The following is a 22365-nucleotide window of genomic DNA, read 5'->3' as shown; positions in this document are numbered from 1 at the left end:
CCGGCGGCGTCCGCTGCAGGGAGAGTGCGCGCTGTTCTTAAAGGCTGGCGGCAGGTGCCGTTCATTGGCTGCTGCCTGTCAGGGGGCGGGGCACAGGCGCCGCAGGGGCGGGCCAGGGCCGGAGATGGAAGCTCCTGCTCTGCGGTCTCGCCAGGCCGGAGGGTGGTGGCCGCCACCTCCCTCCCACCACGCCCTCCCCAGTACCCCCGGGAGCTTCCACTTAGACTTGAGCGGGGGTGGGGTCTCTGGGGGACCCACTGGAGGGGCGAGGCGGTTGCCTCGGCGCCGGAAGAAGCTTCTAGTTAAGATGTGTCCCTGATAAGTATTGTCTGGCAATTCCGCAGCCTCGCCCGAACTGAGGGGAGCCATCTTGTCCCTGTCTGTCTTAGAGTTTGTATCGTTGCCTCCATCTGTGTCTGTGTGTCTGTATTATCGTTGTTTGGCGTTTTTGTTTTTTGTCACTTCCTGCCTGGGTCCTGCCCGAGGTCTCAATCCTCGGCTTCCCTGTCCTTGCCCCAGGCCCTGGGAGTGCTCTGGAAGGCTGCGCAGTTTTGGAGGGGACAGAATGACCTTCCGGCCTTGAGTCCCTGGTGAGTTGTTATTCTGAAGATAGCAGTTGGCTGGCTAGTCTCCATCTGTGCTGAGTGCAGGACTCGAGTGCAATGAGCTCAGACTGCAGCAAGGGGGATTTGAGTAAAACCTAGGAAAGACCTTCCCATCTCCAAGTGATGTGACAGTGAGACGGGTCTCCCTCAGGAGACTGTTGTATTACTTCCCCCCTCCCCGCTCCCGGGAGTTCTTAAAACAGAAGGGGCAATGTTTGCCCCAGAGAAGAGGTGGACAGTTCTAAGATCAAAACCAGAGAGGTTGGGAAAGGACTGAGGAGGCCTTGCACTGTTTTATGACTGACTGGAACATCTTTGTAAAAATGTGCTGTTAGTCTAGCCTCCCCCATTCCTCAGTGTACCTCTACCTCCTCCACACGCCAGTCTTCTTTTACCCAGGATAGCGAATCATTCTGTGCATATATGTGTGGGACCGCCTATATTTCACCCTAGGGCTCCAGCAGTACTTTTTTTTTTTTTTTTTGTCTCGTTTGCCTTCGCTTTGGAGATAGTACAGGGAAGAAAGGAGCACAGTACCAGATTCAGCAAGGCTGCCTGTGAGCCACATTCTAATTGGGCAGTGTCTGCATGTTAAATACTTCACAGTGGCTGGGCTCAGTGGCCCACGCCTGTAATCCCAGCACTTTGGGAGGCCAAAGTGGGCGGTTCACTTGAGGTCAGGAGTTCAAGACCAGCCTGGCCAACATGGGGAAACCCCACCTCTATTAAAAATACAAAAATAAACTGGGCATGGTGTTGGACGCCTGTAATCCCAGCTACTCGGGAGGCTGAGGCAGGAGAATCACTTGAGCCCCGGAGGCGGAGGTTGCAGTAAGCCAAGATTGCACCACTGCACTCCAGCCTGGGTGACAGAGTGAGACTCTGTCTCAAAACAAAACAAAACAAAACAAAAACTTTACAGCAATCCTGGTCCCTACCAGGGAGCATGTGTTACAGGAAAACAGCCAGTCCACTCTGCAACCAATTTGGACATGGCCCTGAAAATCCTTTTTGCAGCAGAAAGGGGAAAATAAGAGTACTGGTAGAATGTCAGATGGTGGGGATGCCTCACCCTCTAGTCTCATGACTATGACACATGAGACAGTGTTCCGCTGTACCTCTGCCCCACCCCACCCCCCACTATTTGTGGATCTGAATCTGGAAAAGAGCTTGGAGAGATGTGCAGGCCTCCTCTTCTGCAATCAGAAAAAGAGTACCATGTGGAGGCAGAGAGCCAGAATAGGTTGTGGGGAGAAAGAGACAGTTTCCATAGCAACTATAGAGATGAGGCCTCTAACTAGCACAGGGTCTCAGTATAAAGGTCAGCAGTAGTTAACCAAAGATTCTGCTTTCATCAAGTCTGACAGAGTAGACAATAGATCTGAATGGTATAGGGAAGGATCACACACTGATTAGATGGTAGAGGCAGAAACTCAGCCTTGTGATCTCAGGCCCTGCTAAAATTGGGTTTTATTATAGTGCAAATGTAGATTATGGTAGTACTAAAATTGCTTATGTGTGCTGGATGAGTATTTTGCAGGCTCATTGCCAAAGGCTGACAATGTCACTGAAAGATTGGCTATAGGTGTCTGTTAATTATCCTCCTCTTTCCTTGGTTAACAGTATTCCAGCCATTCTACTGGGTGATGATTCCAGTATGATTATGTTGTCAGAATATGTATATATATTTAGAGACAGAGTCTTGCTCTGTCAGCAAGGCTGGTGTACGGTGGCATGATTGTAGCTCACTGTAACCTCAAACTTCTGTGCTCAAGTGATCCTTGCACCTCAGCCTCTGGAGTAGCTAGGACTATAGATGCATGCTATCACACTGGACTAGTTTGTAAAAATTTTTTGTAGAGACAGGGTCTTTGTGTGTTGCACAGGTTGGTCCCAAACTCCTGGCCTCAAGCAATCCTCTTGCCTTGGCCTCCCAAAGGACTGGGATTACAAGTGTGAGCCACTGTGCCCAGCCCAGAATTTTTTTTTTTTTTAAGACAGAGTCTTGCTCTCTTGCCTAGGTTGGAGTGCAGTGGCATGATCTCAGTTCACTGCAACCTCTGCCTCCCAGGTTCAAGCGATTCTTCTGCCTCAGCCTCCTGAGTAGCTGGGACTACAGGCCTGCGCCACTACGCCCAGCTAATTTTTGTAGTTTTAGTAGAGATGGGGTTTCACCATGTTGGCCAGGCTGGTCTTGAAGTCCTGACCTCATGATCCACCCACCTCAGCCTCCCAAAGTGCTGAAATTACAGGCATGAGCCACTGCGCCTTGTCCAGAAAATATTTTTAAATGTTAAATTGCATATAGCACTGTCCAAAGTGCTCTATAAAGAAAACTGTGGCCAGGAGTGATGGCTCGCATCTGTAATCCCAGCTGTTTGGGAAACTGAGGCGGGTGGATCACTTGAGCCCAGAAGTTCAAGACCAGCCTGGGGTACATAATGGAACCCCATCTTTACAAAAAATACAAAAATTAGCCAGGTGTGGTGGTGCGTGCCTGTAGTCCCAGCTACTCAGGAGGCTAAGATGGGAGGATCAATTGAGCCCAGGAGGCAGAGGCTGCAGTGGGCCGAGATCTCGCCACTGCACTCTAGCCTGGTCAACAGGGCAAGCCTCTATCTCAAACAGAAAAAAAAAAAAAAAAGAAAAAAGAAAACTGTGGAGCATTAGCATCTGTGTCCCAGAATTTTATAACAAAGACAGAAAATGCTCTGATACATATGCATAAGACATAGAAGGCTGATTAAAAAATTAAATACATATATGAATTATGAAGAATTTAAAAACCTATTTTGAATTTAGGAAGTGTGCTATGGCAGAAGCCTGGTAGTAAAACGATGCTATTCAAAGGCCCTTCCAAGGGTGTTACCAGTTAACTATGAGTTGTCCAGGTTCTTGGCATATTGAACAAAGAATTGGACTAGCCGGGTGCAGTGGCTCACACCTGTAATCCCAACACTTTGGGAGGCTGAGGTGGGTGGATCACCTGAGGTCAGGAGTTTGAGACCAGCCTGGCCAACATGGTGAAACCCCACCTCTATTAAAAATACAGAAATTAGCTGGGTGTGGTGGTGGGCACCTGTAATCCCAGCTACTCGGGAGGCTGAGGCGGGAGAATTGCTTGAACCCAGGAGGTGGAGTTTGCAGTGAGTGGAGATCGTGCCACTCTGCTGCAGCCTGGGTGACAGAGTGAGACTTCGTCTCAAAAAAGAAGAATTGGACAAAATGCACAAACTAACCAATGGAAGACAAAAGCATAGATTTATTGAAGTGAAAGTACACTCTACAGAGTGGGAGTGGGCTCTAGTAAGTGGCTCAAGAGCCCCAGTTGCAAAAATCTTCTTTAGAGGTTTCCTATTAATTACATCCTATGTAAGTGAAGACTTGGCCTGCCACCTATTGGAGGCTGAAGTGGTGGCTTGGCCCGTGACCAGTCAGAGGCTGAAGTGAAGTTATACCCTATGCAAATGAAGACTTGGCTCCCACCAGTCAGAGGCTGAAGCGAAGGCTCCCTGTCTCCAGACCCTATTCTCCTCCCTCAAGGGGATTATTAGGGACCTGTGATATGCATGATTGTCAGACACAGGTAATAGTGTTTGATGGCTATGGAGCTTCCTGTTTTGTTTCATTTAACTGTTGACCCTGTGGAATGACCAAGTATGATCTTTTGGGAGCTCTCCAATTCTGTAGCTTCTTCCACAGTCTTGTCAAGCAAAATTGGCAGATATAGTGGCAGACCAATACTTTTGAACTATTTGTGATGAAGTACCCTTGAATTGTCAAAGGTGTCTAAGGATCCACCACTGAAAGAGGAAGTTAGAAGAGATGCAAGAGGAAGGCACTATTATAGGCTCTTTCCTTGGTTATGCACTGGAGTGGGCACAAGGCAAAAGATCATATAAATCTCAAATGGTTTGAAAAGTATTGGCTAAGTTTAAACCAGTTAGGGAATTCTCAACCCCCAGGCCTTCATAATGTATAGTGATAAATTATCCAATAGGTAAATTAAGCACACTTTTAACAAAGTGGGAAGGGCATCTCTTAAGTTTTTCTGGAAATAATTTCATATCTGGCATTTAAAATAAAGTATTAAAGTTGTCCTCATGAAAAATCAGAGCTTTACTTGCAACCAGTTACGCTCGTATTGAATTATGTGTTCATGGGAGAGAAGAACATCATAATTCTTTCAATGCTTAAAGTCTCTGTAAGATTTAAGACAGCTCTGGCAATTCATAAAGAAAAGATGCTGGCCCTTCTCTTCTAGCCTGATTAATGTCATTAGTTTTTCTGGGGGTCTGAGCTCATTTGGCAGAACTCCAGCCCTGCTCTTTGGATTGCATGGTTTTATCCACCAAAATATCCAAAGGGAGCTGCATACAGCTCAGATTCCCTCCCTGCACTCAGTTCTGCCTATAAAGCATTCTTACACAGAGAGAGGCGTGTTGGATTACAGAAGTGCTGTGTCAGAGGCTTATCCTTGGCTTTTGGGGGAAATACTATGATCATAATGCATACCAGCAGCCATAGGGTCACCTCAGCCTGAACAGCTGGTTTGTCTGCAAAGGCATGGAGTAAAATAACCTTTAAAAAGGCACTGAGTAAAATAATATCTAAAAAGGTTGAGATGGGGAAGAAGTCTGCATTTATTACTATGTCTGGGCCACAGAGGAGGCCCACAATAAATATTTTTCTAATTATTATTTGTTAACATTAAGTAAATGGGCAGAGCAATGGGACTGGGTTTATCTTCCACCTGCAGAGCATTGCAAAGGACAATGAAGAAATTTCCCCTTTTTCTTCCCTCACTTCCCACGTTCTTTTGTTTAAGAAAGTGATTCCCAAAAGTGAAAAAATTAATCTATCAATACCATCTTTCCTTATCCATTCCATTAGCCTGTGAGATGGAAGGTAGTGTTTGGCTGTGACCTCTGATACCATCTTTTCTTTTAATCTAAGCAAAGCTACCTCTTACTGCGGGGATCTCTAAGGATTTTCTCTGTGGTGGTAGAGATGATAGTGGTAAAGAGGATTGAAACCCAACTATATAACTTAGTTTTTAGTCCATACCTGTGTGTGAATTATATTTTGCATTTTTTTCCCCAAAGTATTCATAGAATGGAGTTATTTTCTTTCAAGGAATGCTTGGGTTGAAGAAATGTTATTCCCTTTACAGTATCACAAAATCACAAATACTTTGTGTCTTTCTTATCAGTTCCTTCTTGAAGATCCTTCATAATATGCCCTAACTTCCCTTTCCAACATTACCTCCTGCAAATATCCTGTTTTTATTTTTCCAATTTTATTTATTTATTTTTTGAAACAGAGTCTCGCTTTGTCACCCAGACTGGAGTGCAGTGGCACGATCTCAGCTCACTGCAACCTCCGCCTTCCAGGTTCAAGCAATTCCCTTGCCTCACCTTCCCGAGTAGCTGGAATTGCAGCAGTGCACCAACATATCTGGCTAATTTTTTGTATTTTTAGTAGAGACAGGGTTTCACTATTTGGCCAGGCTGGTCTTGAACTCCTCACCTCAGGTGATCTGCCCGCGTTGGCCTCCCAAAGTACTGGGATTACGGGAGTGAGACACTGCTCCTGGCTGCAAATATCCTGTAGTAACCCTTTTTTCATTCAGTCTGAACCACTTGCCTTTTTCTCATTCTTGTATTTTTTGTTTAGGCTGTTCATTTTTCCTTGAATACTCTGTTTTCCTGAATTCTTATCTAAGGGTTTATTTATTTACCTTTACCTTATTTGTGGAATAAAGGTTCATCTCATTCCACAAAGGATTTAAGGGATATGACCGAACTCAAACACAACTGCTTCTGCAAAACTGACTTTCTTATTTACCAACTATGTGAACTTTGGCAACTTGCTTATCTTCTCTGTGCTTTAGTTTCTTCATCTATAAAATTAAAATAATAATAGCACCCCACCTTATAGGGATTATTTTAAGAATTAAGTGGAACAACCTTTTAAATATGCTTAGCACAATGCCTGGAATTCATTCATTCATTCATTTATTCATTCAATAATATTTATGGCCAGGCACGGTAGGTCACACTTATAATCCCAGCACTTTGGGAGGCCAAAGCAGGAGGATCACTTGAGTCAAAAGGATCACTTGAGGTTGCAGTGAGCTGTGATCATGCCACTGCACTCCAGCTTGGGCAGCAGAGCAAGACTCCGCGTCAAAAAAAATTTGTTTTAATTTATTGATTGATTTGTAGAGATGGAGGTCTTGCTATTTTGCACAGGCTGGTCTTGAACTCCTGGCCTCAAGCAATCCTCCCATCTTGGTCTCCCAAAGCGATGAGATTACAGGCTTTAGCCACCATTCCTGGCCCTCCCGTATACATTAAATTGTCTCTTGATTACCTATAATAACTAATACAATGTAAATGCTATGTAAATTGTTGTATTGTTTGGGAAATAATGACAAGAAAAAAAAAGTCTGTGAATGTTTGGTAGAGATGCAACCATCCTTTTTTTTTTTTTGAATATTTTCAATTCATGGTTGGTTGAATCCACAGATGCAGAATCCCCATATAGGGAAGGCTGACTATATTTTAAAACACTACAAAGAAGAATCAGGAGAAGGCAGGGCAAGACTTCAGACTAAGATGTAAGCCTGACATCTGTGGAAGGAGAGAGGGAAGAAAGGAGGATTGGAAAGGAAGAACCTTACCCTTATCTAAGAAAATTATCTAAGAAAGTTTTGGCTATGCCAAGGAAGAGTCCTTAAACCAGAGGCACCTGTTAAAGAAATCTTGCATCTTAACAGGAACGGGCCTGCCATTGTATTCCTGCTGTGCTTAACCATTGGTTAGGATCAGCCTGTGGGAAACATGCCCTTAATGCAAATGTGATGGTAGATCCAGAAGGGCAGCAGGTGGAGCCATCATTTAATTATGGTCTCTGTAAGCACATATCAGTGGTGCATTTTCTTTCTTTCTTTCTTTTCTCTCTCTCTTTCTTTCTTTCTTTCTTTTCTTTTCTTTTCTTTTTTTTTTTTTTTTGAGACGGAGTCTCACGCTGTCACCCAGGCTGGAGTGCAGTGGCCGGATCTCAGCTCACTGCAAGCTCCGCCTCCCGGGTTCACGCCATTCTCCGGCCTCAGCCTCCCGAGTAGCTGGGACTACAGGCGCTGCCACCTCGCCCGGCTATTTTTTGTATTTCTTAGTAGAGACGGGGTTTCACCGTGTTAGCCAGGATGGTCTCGATCTCCTGACCTCGTGATCCGCCCATCTCGGCCTCCCAAAGTGCTGGGATTACAGGCTTGAGCCACCGCGCCCAGCCTCTTTTCTTTTCTTTCTTTTCTTTCTTCCTTTCTCCCTTTCTCCCTTTCTTCCCTTTCTTCCCTTTCTTCCCTTTCTTTCCTTCTTTCTTTTTTTTTTTTTTTTGAAATGGAGTTTTGCTCTTGTTGCCCAGGCTGGAGTGCAATGGTGTGATCTCGGCTCACTGCAACCTCTGCCTCCCGGGTTCAAGCAATTCTCCTGCCTCAGCCTCCCAAGTAGCTGGAATTACAGGCGCCGGCCACCACGCCCGGCTAATTTTTTTGTATTTTTAGTAGAAACAGGGTTTTGCCATGTTGGCTAGGCTGGTCTTGAAATCCTGACCTCAGGTAATGCACCTGCCTCGGGCTCCCAAAGTGTTGGGATTACAGGCGTGAGCCACTGTGCCCAGCCCAGTGGTGCATTTTTATGGTTGCCACAGTATATACTGCATGGATAAGTTTATCTGAAATTCTAGAATGGGCAAGACTAATCTACAGTGACAGAAAGCAGATAAATGATTGCCTAGGGCTGGTAATTGATTGCAAAGGGCACAAGGGAACTTTTCGGGTGATTGAAATGTTCTATATTTGATTGGGGTCATAGCTACACACACCTGCGCATGCACGTGCACAAATGGATGCATGTGTATGCATCCATTTATTGAACTCATCAAACTCTACACTTAAAATGGGCCCAATTATGACTGGGCGTGTTGCTTATGCCTGTAATCTCAGCACTTTGGGAGGCCAAGGCGGGTGGATCACCTGCGGTCAGGAGTTCAAGACCATCCTGGCCAACATGGTGAAACCCCATCTCTACTAAAAATACAAAAAAAATTAGCTGGGTACGGTGGCACATGCCTGTAATCCCAGCTACTCGTGGGGCTGAGGCAGGAGAATCACTTGAGCCTGGGAGGCAGAGGTTGCAGTGAGCCAAGACTGTGCCATTGCACTCCAACTCCAGCCTAGGCGACAGAGCAAGACTCCGTCTCCAAAAAAAAAAAAAAAAAAAAGGGCCCAATTTTAATTGTACGTAAATGATGTATAAAGTTGACTAAAAAACACAAGATAGGCCGGGCATGGTGGCTCACGCATGTAATCCCAGCACTTTTAGAGGCCAAGGTGGGCAGATCGCTTGAGGCCAGGAGTTCAAGACCAGCCTGGCCAACATGACAAAACCCCGTCTCTACTAAAAACACAAAAACTAGCTGGGGGTGGTGGTGTGTGCCTGTAATCCCAGCTACTCGGGAGGCTGAGGTACAAGAATCGCTTGAACCCAGGAGACAGAGGTTGCATTTAGCTGAGATCGTGCCATCGCACTCCAACTGGGGTGACAAAGTGAGATTCTGCCTCAAGAAAAAAAACAAACAGCTGGGCACGGTGGCTCACGCCTGTAATCCCAACACTTTGGGAGGCCTAGGTGGGCGGATCACGAGGACAGAAGATCAAGACCATTCTGGCTAATATGGTAAAACCCCGTCTCTACTAAAAATTACACGCACAAAAATATAGCTGGGCGTGGTGGCGGGCACCTGTAGTCCCAGCTACTTGGGAGGCTGAGGCAGGAGAATGGTGTGAACCCAGGAGGCGGAGCTTGCAGTAAACCAAGATCGTACCACTGCACTCCAGCCTGGGCGACAGAGCGAGACTCCGTCTCAAAAAAAAAAAAGAAAAAAACAAGCATGAGATATATCACTTCACACTGACAAACCAAATGTTAGTGAGAATGTGGAGCACCTGAAACTCTAATATGTTGTTAGTGGAAGTATAAAATTATACAATAATTTTATTTATTTATTTTTAATTTTTTTAGAGACAGAGTCTCGCTCTGTTGCCCAGGCTGGAGTGCAGTGGTGCGATCATAGCTCACTGCAACCTTGAACTCCTGGGCTCAAGTGATCTTCCCACCTCAGCCTCCCTAGTAGCTGGTACTACAGGCTGGTGCCACCATGCTTGACTAATTTTTAAAACATTTTTTTGGAGAGATAAGGCCTCCCTATATTGCCCAGGCTGGTCTTGAACTTCTGGGTCAAGCGAGCCTCCCACCTCAGCCTCCCAAAATGTTGGGATTACAGGCATGAGCTACCGCACATGGCCTACAGTCATTTTCGAGAACTATTTTTGGCAGTTTCTTATAAAGTGAAAGGAGCACACATCCTATGACCCGCAGTTCCACTGCTAGTTATCTACCCAAGATAAATGAAAACAAACATTCACAAAATGAATTGTTTATAAATGTTCATAGCAGCTTTATTTATAATAGTCTAAAACAACCCAAATATGCAGTAATAGGAGAATTAATAAAACAAATTGTGGTACATACAATTGAATGTTGCTGAGCAGTGAAAAAGAATGAAGTACTGATGCATGCAGCAACATGCAAAATGTTGAGCAAAAGAAGCTGGACACAAAAGACCACATACTGTGTGATTCCATTTATATAAAATAGTATCACAGGCAAAATTAATCTATCGTCATAGAAGTTACAATATGAATGCCTTGTGGAATGGGGATTGACTGGAAGGGACCATGAGTGACTCTCTGGAGTGATGAAAGTGTTCTATATATTGATTGATATGTAGGTTTCATGGCTGCATACATTGGTCAGAGCTCATCAAATTACTGGCCAAGGACAGTGGCCTATGCCTGTGATCCCAGCATTTTGGGAGGTCAAGGTGGGAGGATTGCTTGAGCCCAAAAGTTCAAGACCTGCCTGGGCAACATAGTGAAACCCCATCTCTACAAAAGAAAGAAAAATTAGCCAGATGTGGTGGTGCATGCCTGTAGTTCCAGCCCCAGGGAGACAGCTGGGAGGATCACTTCAGCCCAGGAGCTGAGCCCAGGAGTTCGAGGCTGTGGTGAGCTGTGATCGAGCCATTGCACTCTAGCCTGGGCCACAGAGCAAGACCTTGTCTCTTAAAAAAAAAAAAAAAAAAATTACACAATTAAGAGCTATGGATTTCACTGTATTTAAATTTTTCCTCAATAAAAAAATCAGTCACTTATACCCAAAGGATTATAAATTATGCTGCTATAAAGACACATGCACACGTATGTTTATTGCAGCACTATTCACAATAGCAAAGACTTGGAATCAACCCAAATGTCCATCAGTGACAGATTGGATTAAGAAAATGTGGCATATATACACCATGGAATACTATGCAGCCATAAAAAAGGATGAGTTTGTGTCCTTTGTAGGGACATGGATGCAGCTGGAATCCATCATTCTTAGCAAACTATCACAAGAACAGAAAACCAAACACCGCATGTTCTCACTCATAGGTGGGAACTGAACAATGAGATCACTTGGACTCGGGAAGGGGAACATCACACACCGGGGCCTATCATGGGGAGGGGGGCGGGGGGAGGGATTGCATTGGGAGTTATACCTGATGTAAATGACGAGTTGATGGGTGCAGCACACCAACAAGGCACAAGTATACATATGTAACAAACCTGCACGTTATGCACATGTACCCTACAACTTACAGTATAATAATAATAAATAAATTAAAAAAAAAAAAAAAAAAAAAAGAAAAAAAAAAAAAAAAATCAGTCACTAAAAATAAAAAACAAAATGAAAGACACAAGCCTAACTATTAAATTGGTAGTATAGTTTTAAATGATTTTAAAATACAATAATTTAACTTTATACATATATATGTTTTTTAGACAGACTGTCACTGTCACCCAGGGTGGTGTGCAGGGGCATGATTACTGCTCACTGCAGACCTGACCTCCTGAGCTCAAGTGATCCTCCTGCATTGGCCTCCCAAAGTTCTGGGATGTGAGCTACTATGCCTGGCCTGTTCATTTTCGTTGGGTGTGTTGATGATGTTCTTATGTTTACAATATTCTATTTTATTTTATTTTATTTTATTTTATGTTATGTTATGTTATTTTATGTTATTTTATGTTATTTTATTTTATTTTATTTCTTTGAGACAAGAGTCTCACTCTGTCACCCAGGCTGGAGTGCAGTGGTGCGATCTCTGCTCACTGCAACCTCCGCCTCCCAGGTTCAAGCGATTCTCTTGCCTCAGCCTCCCAAGTAACTGGGACTACTGGTGCCCACCACCATGCCTGGCTAATTTTTGCGTTTTTTTTTTTTTTGAGACAGAGTCTCGCTCTGTCGCCCAGGCTGGAGTGCAGTGGCGCGATCTCAGCTCACTGCAAGCTCCGCCCCCTGGGTTCACGCCATTCTCCTGCCTCAGCCCACCACCATGCCCAGCTAATTTTTTTGTATTTTTAGTAGAGACTGGGTCTCACCATGTTAGCCAGGATGGTCTCGATCTCCTGACCTTGTGATATGCCTGCCTTGGCCTCCCAAAGTGCTGGGATTACAGGCGTGAGCCACCACGCCGGGCCTAATTTTTGTATTTTTAGTAGAGATGAGGTTTCACGATGTTGGCCAGGCTGGTCTTAAACTCCTGACCTCAGGTAGTCCACCCACCTCAGCCTCCCAAAGTGCTGGGATTATAAGTGTGACCCACCAAGCCTGGCCTAAAATATTCTCTACATTTTAGACACAGAAGTATTTATGAATAAAATTATATGATGTCTGGGATTTGTTTAGAAATCAGTTTGGAGGAAGTGGGTGGATATAGATGAAATAAGATTGAGCATTTGTTGGAAAAAAATAAAAGAAAAACAACAAAAGAAGATTGAGCATTTGTTGATAATTGTTGAAGGTGGATTATATAAGTACATAGCTTTTAAATTTTTCTCTATTAATAAAAAAATAGTCTCTTCAAGCTTTTTGTTATAAGCAACCAGAAGGGCGAAGTTGCCATCAACTGAGATGGGGAAGGCTGCAGGTGGAGTAGGCTTGGTAGAAGAGATGAGTTCAATTTTAAGCATGTTGATTTGAGATGTCAATTGGACATCAAAATGAAGATATTGAATAGGCAGCTAGATACATAAATTTGTAATTTGAGAGAGAGGTGTGGGTCAAAGATATAGTTAGGAGTCATTGGCATATAGATTGTATTTATAGCAATGTGACTGGATAAAATCAAGAAAGGAGTGAGAGTAAATAGAACTTAGAACATAGTAAGTGCTCAAGAAGTATTCATTATAACCACGACTAAAATTCTTTCAATTTCTGTCTCACAATGCCTACAGAACTTTTATTGTATCTTGTACTATCATTATTTGTATGTCTTATCTCCTTCCTAGATTGTAAATTCTTTGAAGCTAGAAACTAGATATTATTCATCCTTGTACACTGCTCTCTCTCCACCACCACCGTGGAGCCAAAATGGTACCTTGCATTTAAGTGAATTGAAATTAATAAATGCACCTGAGTTTGTGAAGACACTTTTGGTCAGTTTTATGGGTTTTCTGACTTGCTCTGACTTTGGGTTCTTGAGACTCTGTGTGATGTGCTTATATGTGAGTAGAGTCAAGATGCATTACTGTTATTCTTGCCACTAGTTAGTTAGCACACTAGCTCTGTACAGCCCAGATCAGCCTTTGAGACCTAGCTCTACTGAAGACACTACAGAAGGGATATGCTCAGAGTAGAGTGGGAAAGGGTAATCATGACACAGGAAGTGGGATCCAAGAGTAGGCACTGTGTTCATGCAATGTTACTTTTACTTTATTATTTATTTATTGTTTTAAATTTTATTTTAGGTTCAGGGGTACATGTGCAGGTTTGTTAAATAGGTAAGTTGCATTATCACGGTGTTTGGTGTACAGATTATTTTGCCACCCAGGTAACAAGCATAGTAACTGATAGATAGTTTTTGATTCTCACCCTCCTCCCCCCTCCCCCCTTAAGTAGGCCCCAGAGTCTGTTGTTCCCTTCTTTGTACGTAGACATTACTTTATGTACACACACTACCTCAGAATATGAGTAACCATTTCATAGTTCAGCCACTAGGACACAGTGGTGTCCTTGACCACTGAAGTCTTCTCTTATATTCTTTTTAGATTTCTCAGCCCCAGAACATAAAAACTCCTTTCTTCCTATTGAAACTTAGGAGTTTAGGAATAACTGCTTTTTGTTTGTTTGTTTGTTTTTGTTGTTGTTTTTTAATTTGCAAAATGAACTTTTCTCACCTTCTACCACCCTGGGTCTGATTTCTGGCAGTTTCCATAGTCTCTAAATATATTCCTTCTCTTGTCCTCATGCTATTCCTATGTTAGGTACAGGTTAACTTTTCTTTTCTTTTTTTTTTTTTTGAGACGGAGTCTCGCTCTGTCGCCCAGGCTGGAGTGCAGTGGCCAGATCTCAGCTCACTGCAAGCTCCGCCTCCCGGGTTCACGCCATTCTCCGGCCTCAGCCTCCCGAGTAGCTGGGACTACAGGCGCCCGCCACCTCGCCCGGCTAGTTTTTTTGTATTTCTTAATAGAGACAGGGTTTCACCGTGTTAGCCAGGATGGTCTCGATCTCCTGACCTCGTGATCCTCCCGTCTCGGCCTCCCAAAGTGCTGGGATTACAGGCTTGAGCCACCGCGCCCGGCCAGGTTAACTTTTCTTTTTCTTTTTTTTTTTTTTTTTTTTTTTTGAGACGGAGTCTGGCTCTGTCGCCCAGGCTGGAGTGCAGTGGCCGGATCTCAGCTCACTGCAAGCTCCTCCTCCCGGGTTTACGCCATTCTCCTGCCTCAGCCTCCCGAGTAGCTGGGACTACAGGCGCCCGCCACCTCGCCCGGCTAGTTTTTTGTATTTTTTAGTAGAGGCGGGGTTTCACCGTGTTAGCCAGGATGGTCTCGATCTCCTGACCTCGTGATCCGCCCGTCTCGGCCTCCCAAAGTGCTGGGATTACAGGCTTGAGCCACCGCGCCCGGCCCCAGGTTAACTTTTCTTTAGTTTTGCTTAGTACCAAACTGCCCAGCTCCAATCTTGGATAATTTAGTACCACTCTCTTTCTTTATTTTTTATTTAATAACCACAGTATAATTATCAAGATCAGGAAAATAACATTGATTTGTTACTAATCTACAGACTTTATTCAGATATCAACAGTGCTCCCATTAGAATTATTTATAGAAGAAGGGAAACCAAGTTCTTGTCCAGGATTCAGTTCTGCATCATCTGTTGCATATAATGGTTTTGTCTTTTTTTTTTTTTTTTTGAGACGGAGTCTCGCTCTGTCGCCCAGGCTGGAGTGCAATGGCGCGATCTCTGCTCACTGCAAGCTCCGCCTCCCGGGTTCCCGCCATTCTCCTGCCTCAGCCTCCCGAGTAGCTGGGACTACAGGCGCCCACAACCGCGCCCGGCTAATTTTTTGTATTTTTAGTAGAGACGGGGTTTCACCGTGGTCTCGATCTCCTGACCTTGTGATCCGCCCGCCTCGGCCTCCCAAAGTGCTGGGATTACAGGCGTGAGCCACCGCGCCCGGCCATGGTTTTGTCTTTGTAGTCTTCTCAAATCTAGAACATTTCTTGAGACTTTCATTGTCATTCTTGACCTTGGCAGCACTTCTCTCTCTCTCTCTCTTTCTCTCTCTTTGGAGAATAGGGGCCGTTTATCTGTAGAGCACACATTAATGTGGGTTTATCTGATATTTTCTCATGATCAGATTTAGGTTATACATTTTTGGCAGGAATACAATTAAAGTGTGATATATCCTCACAGCATCATATCAAGTGACACAGATAGCTTTTTGTCCCCTTACTGGTATATTAACTGAGATTAGTTGGTTGAGTTGGTGAATATCAGGCTTCTTCACTGCAAATTTACCACTTTTCTCTTTGTAATAATTCAGTACATTTTAGGGAGATACTTTGAGATCGTGTATATACCCTCTTTCACCATATTATGAGTTTTAGGATTAATGATATTTATTTTGAATCATCTTTATTGTGAAATATAGCACATATAAAGTGAATAAAATAAAATATAAATGTACAAATTTATGAATTATAAATAGTATACCTGTGTAATGCCTCTGGTAATAAAAAATAGAACATTTCCAAGCACCTCACATGCCTTTTAATGAATTACAACCCCACTGTTCCCTATAAAATTAACCATACATTCTGACATTTATTGCAATCCTGTTATTACAATTTTTTATGATCTAAGTATGCATGTTTAAACATTAAAGTTTAGTCTCATTGAAAAACTTGTTTACTGTAGTAAAATACACATAAATGTACCATTATAATCATTTTTAAGTGTATGGTTCAATGGCATTAAGTACATTTACATTGTTGTGCAACAATTACCACCATCCATCTCCAGAACTTTTTCATCTTCCCAAACTAAAGCTCTGTAAATCATTAAACAATAAATTCCCTTTCCTCTCTCCTCCTAGCTCCTGGCAGCCACCATTCTACTTTCTCTCTTTCTGAATTTGCCTACTCTAGGTACCTCATATAAATATAATCGCACAATATTTGTTCTTTTGTGTCTGGCTTATTTCACTTAGCATAACGTTTTCAAGGTTCATCTGTGTTGAGCATGTTTGTATCACTCTCAATTTTTATTCTATAGTACTGGCTTCCAGGAAGTTAGGAATTGGAAAGAAAGCTGAGATGGTGGAGGAGAGCCAGGATTTATCAAGTCACAGGATGAATTTTGAGGAGGGAATGGCAACAGCATCAGACACTACAGACGTCAAAGATAATGAGGTAATTTGTTGTTGTTGTTTTTTGAGACACAGTCTTGCTCTGTAGCCCAGGCTGGAGTGCAGTGGCGCGATCTCAGCTCACTGCAGCCTCCGCCTCCCAGGTTCCAGTGATTCTTCCACTTCAGCCTCCTGAGTAGCTGGGAATACAGGTGCACACCACCGTTGTATTGTTAGTAGAGACAGGGGTGTTCACCATGCTGGCCAGGCTAGTCTTGAACACCTGAGCTCAAGCAATCAGCCTCCCTTGGCTTCCCAAAGTACTGGGATTACTTGAGCTACCGCGCCTGGCTGATAATGAGGTAATTTGACAAGAAAATTTTAGAACCAGTTATTAGCATGTTTTGAGTAACTACTTTGTGTCTGGCATTAGATTTATGGAGGTTGAAGCCAGACTGCAAACATAGAGAAGTAGAGTGGACAGGAGATGCTACTTGGATGTGAAGATTTGATTACTTCTATACAAAGAGGGGAGAGGCTGGGCGCCATGGCTCATGCCTGTAATCCCAGCACTTTGGGAGGCCAAGGCGGGCAGATCACCTGAGGCCAGGAGTTTGAGACCAGCTTGACCAACATGGAGAAACCCTGTCTCTACTAAAAATACAAAATTAGCTGGGTGTGGTGGTGCATGCCTGTAATCCCAGCTATTCAGGAGGCTGAGGCAGGAGAATCACTTGAACCCAGGAGGCGGGGTTGCGGTGAGCAGAGATTGCACCATTGCACTCCAGCCTGGGCAAGAAGAGTGAAACTCCGTCTCAAAAAAAAAAAAAAAAAAAAAAAAAAAAAGGAATATATGATTGTTTTCCTATCATTAAATTTGGCACTTGTCAAGTCTCCTCAGTAGAGTACTCTGTCACTGAGCTCCAAAACTATGAGTTTCCATAAGATCATGAAGCAACTTTAAAGGTTGGTGGAATACCTGTGAGGGAAGAATAAGGTGGCTAGGGTTCTTTTGCTAGAAGTCTTTGAGGAGGCTTCAGAAAAATACAAACTAAGTCAAATAGCATTTAGATTTGTTGTTTGATTGTTTGACATTTATTACAGAATTATAGGACCAAATGAGATGATCCCAACTTAATGACATCTATTTGGGTTTTAAAGATAGCAGTTAAAGACAATATGAGAGGAAATGACTTTAAATTATATAATAAAGGATTTAGGTTAGAAGATTAGGATTAGAAGAAAAATTTCTGACAATGAGGTTTGTTAAACTTTATTTATTTATTTTTTTTATTTTTTTTATTTTTTGAGACGGAGTCTCGCGCTGTCGCCCAGGCTGGAGTGCAGTGGCGCGATCTCAGCTCACTGCAAGCTCCGCCTCCCGGGTTCACGCCATTCTCCGGCCTCAGCCTCCCGAGTAGCTGGGACTACAGGCGCTGCCACCTCGCCCGGCTATTTTTTGTATTTCTTAGTAGAGACGGGGTTTCACCGTGTTAGCCAGGATGGTCTCGATCTCCTGACCTCGTGATCCGCCCACCTCGGCCTCCCAAAGTGCTGGGATTACAGGCTTGAGCCACCGCGCCCGGCCCAGGTTTGTTAAACTTTAAAGCAAGTTAACATAAGATCTGTTGAGTCTTCTTCTCTGGGAGGGTTTTAGAGGTAAGTTAGATTTCTCTGTCTAAGGTGGTTTAGAAAAAGATGTTACCTGTAGATAGGTAAATATGCTGTTGGTCCTTTGCAGTCTAGGAGTCAATAAAGGCCTTTGACTCATCTAGCTGCATTCAGTCACAGCTTCCATGGGCAACCATTCTGCCTGTAGTTTCTGTTTTTTCTGGATAATTTAATGATTAAGTTAATTGCCACACTGCCTAACAAGGAATTAATAGTTTTTCTTAACAGTTTTTTTTTAAGACTCTTGTTTAGTAATGCAAATGGCTCACTCATGTATTTATCTATTTATTTTTAGTCAGGTTGAGGTTTTTAGGTTTTTATCTTTATTTTATTTTATTATTATTATTTTTTTGAGACGGGGTCTTGCTGTGTTGCCCAGGCTGGAGTGCAGTGGCGTGATCTTGGCTCACTGCAAGCTCCGCCTCCTGGGTTCACGCCATTCTCCTGCTTCAGCCTCCCGAGTAGCTGGGACTACAGGCACCCACGACCATGCATGACTAATTTTTTGTATTTTTAGTAGAGATGGGGTTTCACCCTGTTAGCCAGGGTGGTCTTGAACTCCTGACCTTGTGATCTGCCCGCCTCGGCCTCCCAAAGTGCTGGGATTACAGGCGTGAACCACCACGCCTGGCCTTTTTTTTTTTTTTTTGAGATGGAGTCTCGCTCTGTTGCCCCAGCTGGAGTGCAGTGGCGCGATCTCGGCTCACTGTGACCTCCACCTCCAGGGTTCAAGCAATTCTCCTGCCTCAGCCTCCTGAGTAGCTGGGACTACAGGAGCCCACCACCACGCCCAGCTGATTTTTTGTATTTTTAGTAGAGGTGGGGTTTCACCGTGTTAGCCAGGATGGTCTGGATCTCCTGACCTTGTGATCTGCCCGCCTCGTCCTCCCAAAGTGCTGGGATTACAGGTGGGAGCCACTGTGCCTGGCGGTTTTTAGGTTTTTATTATTGTTGTTTGTTTCAGACAGGATCTCACTCTCTTGTCCAGGCTGGAGCACAGTGTTCCAGTCTTGGCTCATTGCTACCTCTGCCTCCTAGTTCAGGGGATGCTCTCACCTCAGCCTCCTGAGTAGCTGGGACTACAGGCACATGCCACCACACCCAGCTAATTTTTTTTCCCGCATATTTTGTAGAGATGGGGTTTTGCCATGTTGCCCAGGCTGGTCTCAAATTCCTGGGCTCAAGCAATCCACCTGCCTCTGTCTCCCAAAGGGCTGGGATTACAGGTGTAAGCCACTGCACCCAGCCATTTTGAGTTCTGATAAACCAACTTGTCAAGTAATCAAAGAGATCTGCTTATATGTGTCTCACTTGGGGAGGAAGCAGAAGCAGGCTAGAGAAGAAAAGCAAAAAAAATGGTGACTTTGGGGGATTTTTACGGGACTCAAGGTCATGATTTACTCATAACAGGACCTGGTTGGTTGTGCCTTCTCAAATAGAGCAGATGAACTCACTTTGTCCATCTAGTGTAGTTAGTATTGATCTAACCTGGTCTTTAAGTATTAGATTTGTTTAGTCACTGGTCTTCTGCAGCTTTAGGAGTGGAGTATGAAAACAGTCAATTGTAAATGATTTTAAGATTAAGAAGTGAGATGAGTCTCTGTGTGGTCCATTTCATTTTAGCTCCACTAATAAAACATTCTGGGGACCATAATTATATTCCAGTTATAGCAGTAATAGATTCTAGATTTTTCAGGACAGTTTCAAGGAGTCAGTCTTTTGTTCCCATAAGTAACATGTATTCAGACAACATGCCTTGATTTTGGTTTGGAGAATATGATCACTGTAATTTATAGCAGCAGTGAGAAGATTGGTAGGAAGCTCTACTTCAGCTTTGCCTATATCAAGTACTGAATAGGGCATTTATGGAAATGGAGAATCATGGTTGGGCTGTGCTGAAATAAATCTGAGCCTGGGGTAGAAAGAGAAAACTGCCTCCCATTGAATGCCTACTGTGTATATGTTTGGCACTGTGCTAGGTGCTTTCCCTATTGACAGCTGCTCTGGCTAGACTTATATCCTGGATCCAACTGCCACTTAAATAACATACCCCCACCCATCAACAACAACAAAAAAACACATATGCCTCATGGGGCTTAGTTCATTAAGACTCGTCACAGCTGCCACACCCTCTTTAAGACCCTGGCACCATAATTACGATAATAGAATCTCTGGGCTTGGAGCTATCTTTGAGGGCATCTAGTTAGAAGGAGTGGCAGCTGTTCTCTTTACCATGGAGTTTGAGAATGACACTGCTCAATTCTCTCAATGGGAGGTGCAAAATATGTCTGGGGCTGTAGTCTCTGTAGGCAGTCCCATAAAAGATAAGGCAACGATAAACAAATGTGAAGCTTGAAATACGTCCTAGGCTGAAAAGGGCAATGGGAAGAAATATGGCTTACTGGAGTCCTCATACAATGTAAAAACAAAAACTAAAAACGCCCTGGCAGAGACGTAATGTCAGGCCCCTGGATTCAGGGTAGAGGCCCACAAAAGGGATCCTCATTGACACAGGTTAACCCCGTGTCAAAGAAGAGTCTCTTCTCTTCGTTTCAGCAGCTCTGAAATACTAGCCATCCTCAAGCCGCTTCTTCTTTGCCCTGTTATGAGAAAGCTGGGAAACTCTCTCCTTTTCCAGGAAAGAGGGTGAGGGACCGGGATTAAGGGGCATGGGACGAGAAAAAGCAGGTAGAGGTTCTGAAATGTCTGAGTAGTGGTAAATGCAATCGTCCTGGAAGCAGGGGAAGGTATTTCACGCCCTCTCAAGGTCCCTTCGGTTCAAGGATACCGTCATTCTCCGGCTCTACTAAAGGGGAGGGCCTGCAACGTCCATGCTGCCATGGAAACGCGCCGCCGTGTTCCTTTTTCTTACGTGGGGCGGGGCACTCTGCCTCAGCTACCTATCATCCACGGGAGTTCTTGAGTGGCGGGCAGCGGCAGCGAATGGACGATCCGATATTGTGTGACGTGACGGGAAAGGGGGAGTTCGCGGCCGGTGGCGGCGGTGGCGACAGCGGCGACCTGGGGATCGATCTGGAGGGACTTGGGGAGCGTGCAGAGACCTCTAGCTCGAGCGCGAGGGACCTCCCGCTGGGATGCCTGGTACTGTTTGGAGAGAAATGGGAGTGCAGTGGGCTCTGAAGGCCTGGATTTCGGGTCTGAAAGGATGGCTGACCGGAGGGGGCGGGGTGGCAAGCATGGCGGCGGTGACGGGGAAGGGGTTGGAGGGCTTTAAGGAGGGGGTGGGGAAATGGTAGCTAAGAAGGCTTGGTGGTCGTGAGGAAAGCTGAAAGGCTGTGGGGCCTCTGGCGAACAGATTTTAGAAAACAGGCTTTTGGGGGGCGGTAGAGGCGCCAGAAGGACGTCGCGGGGGGGGGGATGGAAAAAGGGGGGGGGAGAGAAGAGGTTAGGAAGGAGGGGAAAGGGTGTCTACGAGAAGGTGATGAAAAAGAGAGAGGGAGGAATAGGAAGGCTTATTGTAAGTAACGAGGAACGGGGACTTGGTAAGCATAATAGGAAAGTGCTTGCAGCAATTATAAATATAATATTCTAATTGGAGGAGTCCTGAACTGGTCCCGTTTCCCAGCTCTTGTACTTCCGCCCCATTATTTAGGTTTAGACTGCGTGAGCAAGGCTAGTAGGTTACACGGAACTGATCTTTTGTTATTCCATTCCAGGGGAGCAGATGGACCCTACTGGAAGTCAGTTGGATTCAGATTTCTCTCAGCAAGATACTCCTTGCCTGATAATTGAAGATTCTCAGCCTGAAAGCCAGGTTCTAGAAGATGATTCTGGTTCTCACTTCAGTATGCTATCTCGACACCTTCCTAATCTTCAGACGCACAAAGAAAATCCTGTATTGGTGAGTGATACCTTGTTTGAAAATGATTGAGCCGATTTTTTTAAAAAACCAAAAACAACCAGCAAACGTAAGTATTTAGAAGATCATTATCTTCTCAATAAAGTTGATTGGAAAAATTGTTCACAGTAGGTTTCATTTTGAACTATTTCATATATAATGGGGATATTTTGTATGTGTATTTTCTAGGATGTTGTGTCCAATCCTGAACAAACAGCTGGAGAAGAACGAGGAGACAGTAATAGTGGGTTCAATGAACATTTGAAAGAAAACAAGATTGCAGGTGAGATGTTTAAAGCTACTGGTCCCCTTTGCATTTTTTGGATGCTCTTTTTGGAGCTGGGTGAATTTAAACTTTATGTGGTTGTGTTGAATGTATATAAGGAAGCCTACTGGGGCGTCTGCATAGTAGTCACTCAAAAGTTGATGTGCTGG

At 44.2% G+C, this 22365-nt stretch overlaps 1 protein-coding gene across 4 annotated transcripts in view; it reads left to right on the top strand.

The window, feature by feature from the left end:
- The first annotated feature begins 243 nt into the window (after positions 1-243).
- TP53BP1 (tumor protein p53 binding protein 1) overlaps positions 244-22365 on the top strand; it is a 117920-nt gene continuing 95798 nt past the window's right edge. For 3 of the 4 annotated variants that reach the window (XM_025390758.1, XM_025390757.1, XM_025390760.1), the window contains exons 1-3: positions 21039-21173; positions 21749-21933; positions 22120-22213. In XM_025390758.1, coding sequence (XP_025246543.1) covers positions 21167-21173; positions 21749-21933; positions 22120-22213 — 286 coding nt within the window. In that variant the 5' untranslated portion in view covers positions 21039-21166. Of the gene's footprint in view, positions 591-21038; positions 21174-21748; positions 21934-22119; positions 22214-22365 lie in introns of those variants that run through there. The other variant, XM_025390759.1, reaches the window with a different exon arrangement.

This window comes from Theropithecus gelada, chromosome 7a, assembly GCF_003255815.1.
Source record: "Theropithecus gelada isolate Dixy chromosome 7a, Tgel_1.0, whole genome shotgun sequence".
Taxonomy (NCBI): Eukaryota; Metazoa; Chordata; class Mammalia; order Primates; family Cercopithecidae; genus Theropithecus; species Theropithecus gelada.
Note: the sequence above shows the minus strand (reverse complement) of the source record. Positions and strands in the feature narration are given on the sequence as shown.